Source organism: Ooceraea biroi, chromosome 11, assembly GCF_003672135.1.
Source record: "Ooceraea biroi isolate clonal line C1 chromosome 11, Obir_v5.4, whole genome shotgun sequence".
NCBI classification, from domain to species: domain Eukaryota; kingdom Metazoa; phylum Arthropoda; class Insecta; order Hymenoptera; family Formicidae; genus Ooceraea; species Ooceraea biroi.
In genome coordinates this window covers 9,882,463-9,889,459 of record NC_039516.1, presented here as the reverse complement: position 1 = coordinate 9,889,459, position 6,997 = coordinate 9,882,463, and the positions used below count along the sequence as shown (strand labels likewise).

Sequence of the window (6,997 nt, the reverse complement as noted above, 5' to 3'; positions counted from 1 at the left end):
ACTAATTTTTTCGCAACTACTTAGTTGATACTTGGCGTGTCTCATAAAATAGCAACTCGATCGTTTCACTTCACAGCGTTCGTGTGGACGGTGGCAAAACAATTAGTTCTAAGAATATCCGCTACGAGCCTCCACGGTCTTCAGTGACGGATGAAGGTAGTAGTATTACTCAATGGCAAGTCAGCCGTCGTTCTTCTTTTTAGCTTGTAACGCCCAAATGGCAATTATTAATAGTTAATTTTCACGTAACTCAATTTATGAGGAAACAGATTAAAAAGGAGTTGGAGAAAGAAATCAGATTGCGTTAAGGGGAAGCTGGAGTTGCTAGTGAACTATTTTTTCACTATAGCGATGGCAATTGCAGTTTCGAAAATTCTCTTTATTGCTTGTGCAGAATAAAAAATCCTTTTCCACAAATGAAATATAGATAGAAAGAAAGCCCGCTCTACAGGACTTTATATTCAAAATGGAAAAAAGTTAGAAAAGACAAATGCAAGTTTTTAACTTTTTTCCATTTTGAATATAAAGTCCTGTAGAGCGGACTTTCTTTCTATCTATACTTCATTTGTGGAAAAGGATTTTTTATTCTGCACAAGCAATAAAGAGAATTTTCGAAACTGCAATTACCATCGCTGTAGTGAAAAAACAGTTCACTAGCAACTCCAGCTTCCCCTTAAGGAGAACTATTTTTTCACTATAGCGATGGTAATTGCAGTTTCGAAAATTCTCTTTATTGCTTGTGCAGAATAAAAAATCCTTTTCCACAAATGAAGTATAGGTAGAAAGAAAGTCCGCTCTACAGGACTTTATATTCAAAATGGAAAAAAGTTAAAAACTTACATTTGTCTTTTCTAACTTTTTTCCATTTTGAATATAAAGTCCTGTAGAGCGGGCTTTCTTTCTACCTATACTTCATTTGTGGAAAAGGATTTTTTATTCTGCACAAGCAATAAAGAGAATTTTCGAAACTGCAATTACCATCGCTATAGTGAAAAAATAGTTCTCCTTAAGGGGATGCTGGAGTTGCTAGTGAACTATTTTTTCACTATAGCGATGGTAATTGCAGTTTCGAAAATTCTCTTTATTGCTTGTGCAGAATAAAAAATCCTTTTCCACAAATGAAGTATAGAGAGAAAGAAAGCCCGCTTTACAGAACTTTATACTCAAAATGGAAAAAAGTTAAAAACTTGCATTTGTCTTTTCTAACTTTTTTCCATTTTGAATATAAAGTCCTGTAGAGCGGACTTTCTTTCTATCTATACTTCATTTGTGGAAAAGGATTTTTTATTCTGCACAAGCAATAAAGAGAATTTTCGAAACTGCAATTACCATCGCTATAGTGAAAAAATAGTTCACTAGCAATTCCAGCATCCCCTTAATAGAGATTTTCTTTATTTCGCGTATGCGCGTGTCTTAGCCAATAGAAAATTGAGAAGTTGCTCTACTATGCTCGACGATTGCTCATTGCTTGATGTATCCGTGAACAGCAGTGAATTGTGAACAGCTTTCATCAGATAAATGTTTTTCCATCTTACGTGATATTGTTAAAAATAAATAATATTAATGTCGAACAGTATTTAAAAATTTCCGTCTCCATTTGATCATGTGCACGACGAGTTTTAGATCGTTCCACTAAAGTACGAGTACACGTACATCGTCCTTATCGAGGTGTACATACAAAAAAAAAGTATATCGAGTAGGGGAGACAATACCCGTAACTGTTTTTATAAACGACGAAGCTATTTATTGAAGAGCGAAAATGAGCTCAGGTTTCATATCAGAGGCTGAAATCACCGAGCAACGGCGGATGCGACAAGAGGAGTGGGAACGTGTACGAACTGCCGATCAACCGTTAGGTTAGATTGATTTGTCACTCTTCAAATGGATTTTATGAAAAATATATAATTTATCAAATTATCTTATAATTTTATCTAGATTGTGTGTGTGGAAATCAGTTGTTATTTTATAATAATCATCGAGTGTTGAAATGCGAGTATTCCAAATATTGACGTATCTTCAAGGAGCATTCTATATTTACATGATGTTTGTGTAATGATTTGCAGAAGCTCCAGAGGAAACGTACGATCCTAGATCGTTGTATGAGAGATTACAGGAACAGAAGAATAAACGAGACATCGAGTATGAGGAAGCTCACAAATTAAGTAGGTGGAAAAATAAAATTTTGTCGATGCCTCAAGTTTAATTATATTTCTGCTGCTATTTGCATTGTATTAATTGTATTATATTATATATTATATTATATTATATTATATTATATAATTGTATTATAAATAATTGTATTAATCTACATAAATTGATGCACTGATATATTTGACCTTTCAGAGAACATGATCAAAGGACTGGATGATGATGAAGTAGAATTTTTGGATCTGGTCGACAGAACAAAAATGGAGGAGGAACGTAAGAAGAATCTTGAAGAGGAGAAGGAGATGCGGGATTTTAAAGCCGCAGTTGCTTCGCTTCAGGAACAAAAGTTAAACGAAAAATTGAAACAGGAATTGAAAAACCCACATGTCAGTAGTAAAAGTACTGTTTCTGGAAGGTACTGCCACGTTCGAAGCTATATATTACATTATAAACTCAAATATTCTAAATAATTAAATAATTTAAGAATAAAAAGTATCTAATTTTAATTTTTCCTTTTAGCAGCCGTTCGCAGTTAAAATTGCCAGGTATAGGCGTTGTGGTAAAACGATCCGACAAGCAGAAGCAAGGTAAGGAAAAAGATCTTATAAGATAAAATTATATATATATTTCTCATTTAATTTAATTATTAATTACACACATATATGTATATTATTATGTACTATTTTATATAATTTAATTTAATACTAATTATTTAATATGTAAATGTATAATTCCCTTTTTCTCTTCCTTACAGGAGAAGCCCATAAAGGAATTAAGAGGAAAACATCCTTGTCTGAAAGCGAACCAACCGCTAAAGAAATGAAAACCTCTAGCGAGGCAACGTCGGACGTCGTTCCTCCGGATGCGGACAAGCAAAATGATAAGAACGTATTGAATAAGGTGAGCCAAGGGACTGGACTCAAGTGTATCGGCATATTACCCGGACTTGGCACGTACGAGGATTCTAGTGACAGTGATTGCACTTCCGACACGGACCAGGAAACGGAACCATCTTCCTCGAAATACGACATGTTAGGCCGAAAGATAAAAACGTTGAAGGATAAGGAAAAGAGCTGAATGCCATGGGTGTGTGTATACACGTACATATCAGTATTTGTATGTATGTGTGCATGTTGAGGGAGGTGCTGTGAATATAGAAGGGGAAAAAATTATTGAGTTGTGATTAATCGCGTTTTAATAAAATACGTGGATGCGTCACTATTAGACTTAGCGAATGTATCCGCGAATATTAATCTACTTGTCGTAACATAATCTCGTGGATTATATTTATCAGTTTTTTCGTTAAGATATTCGAGCGACCCGTTTGAATATTTTTCGTTCAGTCAGTTATTCCTGCGTATTACCGGTCTGCCTCATTGCAATTCCAGGTTATATTGTACATACGATCCAATTGTAACGCAATAGAAGGATGATTGATTTTGTGATTTCATAAAATTGCAATAAAGTATTGTGTCATGTAAACCTTGTCATCAATATTTATATATTGTCGTACGTCTGTCTGGAAATATTTTTTGTATTAAAATACTGCAAATATAATATTATATTTCAGTAATTCAATACTTTGTATTCTTGCATTTTTTATGGCAAAATCTATACGCGATGAAATACTTCGTTGCCAATCTTCACTTGAACGTAGCGATCTAACTTAAGGCGATCCTGGAGTCGCCTGTATTACCGGCGGAATCGGTGATTTTCCTGCATTTTTCAAGAAATATATCTTTTTATTGAATTCACAGAATGAAAAATCCTTTTCCACGATGAAAGTACACACAATAATGTAGTGTGGAAAATAGGACTTAACTTTCCAAATGGAAAAAAAATCAAAATTGTGATTTTTTTTTCCAAATGGAAAAAACTTTCCAAATGGAAAAAAAATCAAAATTGTGATTTTTTCCATTTGGAAAGTTAAGTCCTATTTTCCACACTACATTATTGTGTGTACTTTCATCGTGGAAAAGGATTTTTCATTCTGTGAATTCAATAAAAAGATATATTTCTTGAAAAATGCAGGAAAATCACCGATTCCGCCGGTAATACAGACGACTCCAGGATCGCTTTAACTACGAATTCTACAAATGCATTTGCCTCGGAATTCCGCGCGGGTGACATCTGACGGCAGCGTTATCGTCGACATGTCGCTTCGATACGCTCGAGTGCGGAGCGACCGTCAAACGAAAACAAAACCGCGTAGGAAGATGTGTAGTCGTAGCGCGATATTTATCGCGCTTGCGTTATTTGTGATACTGTTTTGCGACAGCACGTCGTCGGAATGCACGCAAGTAGGACCGTGCACGTGCTTGCTGCCGGATGGCCAGTATTACAATTTGACCGCCCTCGCTAAAGAAAAGTAGGTAAATTATTCGTCGGCCTAACCTCCGTTCGTTCCTTGACTGCCTCTTTTGTCCTCGCGTCATGCATGTCGCTCGAACGAAACCTTCATTCCGTGCCTGATAAGCGAAAGAATTCATCGGAGGCATCTTTTTCTCTAGGAAAAAGAGTTTTGCCTAAAAACCCAACCTTTTTTGCCTAAAAATCTAAATACGGTTTCTGTTCTGCTTCCCAAGTACAGCATTGTCTTCACCTCTCATATCCACCTGTTGAATTGTGTTCAGATGTAAGCAGTACGTGTATATGATAATTTGTGAAAGATTATTTGATTCTTCAATTTTTAGACCATTAAACGACACATCACCGACATCAACAGCAATCTTTCACCCATGCACCAATGTACCGATGACGATGGGTCCTGATAGCACAACATGTGCAAGTGGCAGTGGAGTTTCGGTAAGTTCTAACTTAACGTTAATTGAATCTATGATTATGTAGTTTATTATTTCTTACCGCAAATATTATGTGTTTATACATTAAATGGTACTTTTGCAATATTTTACTTAAATATTGATTTTCCACTTATGAGCATTACGATTTCAAAGTTTAACGCACTCGCTATTTTGTAATCGCTTTAGTTAAAGTTTTATAACTGCATTAGTTTACAATAATTAATCCCTTTCTTAATGATGATGATCTAGTTCTTATCTCACAAATTCCACTCAATCTTGGCATAAAATAGAAATTAATAACAAAACGTATAAAATATCGCATACTTGCAGTTGTGCGCGTACAATAAGGAGGCAAATAAGACATTAAATCTCGGGACAGTAGAGGAAACGCGAATGAAGTTGTCGAGCACTAACAAATTCCCAATCTTTGAGATACATCATGGGAACGTTACGTCATTCATAAATATCGTATGCGTCAATTACAACGAGACGAGTTTCAGAATAGAATCCTTCAATGCGAAAGAATACGTGAGTATAAGATCAGCAACAATAGCTAGGAACAACCTTTGTTCATGAACAGAGATCCAAAGAGACAGAGGAGTCACGTACATGACTTGCAGTTCTTTCATCTATCGTCGCCGTACGCGTGTAAAATAGAGCCGCAGAAGGGACTGTCCACCGGCTCCGTCTTGGTGATTCTGTTCTTCACGTTCGCTGGGATATACTTCATCGGCGGTGCTATAGCACTGAAGACGCTGAGAGGGGCGACAGGGTGGGAAATGTTGCCGAATCATGACTTCTGGTGTGAGCTTCCCTCGCTAGTCAGAGTAAGTGGAACGGTTGTGACGGTTTCCGAGAAGAAACGGCTTCGTCGTTGGCGCTTCGCTCCTCGATCGAGAGGATTATCCTTTTCTCTGTTTTGCAGGACGGCATCGTCTTCACTTTCAATTGTTGTCGCGCCGACAGTTACGAGAGAATATAAGGCGACGTCATCATTACTGGCCCGTCTGTATGACACATTAGCGAGTTGCGAGAGATGCGTGACACAGACGGGTTGAGTGAGTTCTATTTAATATTTATGAAATAAGCGGCTTCGTTGTGCAATATAGTGCGTTATACAATATATATATATATATAGTCCGGTTGTATTCTTTCTATCTGTGTACTGCTTTATGTTGCGTTCCTCTGCACTTGCGCAGAGGTTTACAGTTAGCGTGTTGCAACACCACCTCTTCTTTGTAATGTGTATATATATATATATTAATTTTTAAAATTATTTCTAAGTTTCTGAACCGATATATTCTTTTGAGTTTTCACGTGTATTTCTAGTAGTAGCACATTCTGGAAGCGCCACAAAGTGTACATACAAGCGAGAAAAACGCGATTTTCTACTGCGCTCTCTATTATATAATCAATTTAATTTCTTCTCTTAAGTCCCTGTAATTAGCGTTGCAAGGGTTGCACCATGCGAACACGATGATTACACGAAGGCGATTGCAAGGAAACATCTGATTACAAACCAAAGAACTTCATCGACCCTCTCTCGGATGTAGAGTGCGTTTCCGTGTTGTTCAGAGCGCGTATTCGCTGGCGAACGAAGAAGCGGCGATACCGCCAACGATCAGTGTGACTAAGGTAGATTTGTTGTTACATGTTTTAACATTGGAAGGGAGCTTTGAATCGCTGAACTCGGCCCACGGATGTACCGTTCTTGAGACGGAGATATATTTTTTTATAAAACTTTTGACCGATACTTTAGTATGCAGCGAGGTAGCTTCACAGGTTTTTGTACGCTTAGAGTAGTATTATTATCCCTTTTGTACAGGAGACCATTCGTTTCTACTGCTTATCTCGTAGATCCTTCCAGTGTTAATGATACGGAGAGGCGAAAACGGTGATTTGATAATGTGATCTTTTTTTATTAACAAAATCTCTAGTAATACAAAAATATAAATATCTATACAGACAAGTTTTACGTGTATATATATATATGTATGCATACCTTTCCTTACGTTCCTACGTGCGTGCGTACATATACAAACCGCAAC

At 36.7% G+C, this 6,997-nt stretch overlaps 2 protein-coding genes across 3 annotated transcripts; both read left to right on the top strand.

Moving 5' to 3' along the window:
* Positions 1-1,449: 1,449 nt before the first annotated feature.
* LOC105278772 (PSME3-interacting protein) lies at positions 1,450-3,630 on the top strand. Of its 2 annotated transcripts, none has more exons than XM_026973720.1 (5): positions 1,450-1,856; positions 2,064-2,162; positions 2,344-2,563; positions 2,671-2,735; positions 2,903-3,630. In XM_026973720.1, exons 1-5 carry the CDS (start codon positions 1,760-1,762, stop codon positions 3,223-3,225), a joined length of 804 nt encoding a protein of 267 aa, XP_026829521.1. In that variant the 5' UTR covers positions 1,450-1,759; the 3' UTR covers positions 3,226-3,630. The 2 variants fall into 2 exon arrangements, with proteins under 2 accessions (XP_026829521.1, XP_026829520.1); XM_026973719.1 differs by having other exon boundaries at positions 1,451-1,856; positions 2,668-2,735.
* Positions 3,631-4,310: 680 nt separating this feature from the next.
* Positions 4,311-6,916, top strand: LOC105278773 (cation-dependent mannose-6-phosphate receptor). The gene is made up of 5 exons (XM_011338094.3): positions 4,311-4,516; positions 4,842-4,953; positions 5,280-5,477; positions 5,570-5,776; positions 5,875-6,916. The coding sequence occupies exons 1-5, from the start codon at positions 4,365-4,367 to the stop codon at positions 5,929-5,931; spliced, it is 726 nt and encodes a 241-aa protein (XP_011336396.1). The 5' UTR covers positions 4,311-4,364; the 3' UTR covers positions 5,932-6,916.
* Positions 6,917-6,997: the final 81 nt, after the last annotated feature.

Bases quoted from the DNA above. Each gene is read 5' to 3' on its own strand.
- LOC105278773 (XM_011338094.3), top strand. From the start codon at position 4,365: ATGTGTAGTCGTAGCGCGATATTTATCGCGCTTGCGTTATTTGTGATA. The intron at 5,478-5,569 runs GTGAGTATAAGA...CATGACTTGCAG, and splicing joins CCTTCAATGCGAAAGAATAC to TTCTTTCATCTATCGTCGCC. The intron at 5,777-5,874 runs GTAAGTGGAACG...TCTGTTTTGCAG, and splicing joins AGCTTCCCTCGCTAGTCAGA to GACGGCATCGTCTTCACTTT.
- LOC105278772 (XM_026973719.1), top strand. From the start codon at position 1,760: ATGAGCTCAGGTTTCATATCAGAGGCTGAAATCACCGAGCAACGGCGG. The intron at 1,857-2,063 runs GTTAGATTGATT...AATGATTTGCAG, and splicing joins AACTGCCGATCAACCGTTAG to AAGCTCCAGAGGAAACGTAC. The intron at 2,163-2,343 runs GTAGGTGGAAAA...TTGACCTTTCAG, and splicing joins TGAGGAAGCTCACAAATTAA to AGAACATGATCAAAGGACTG.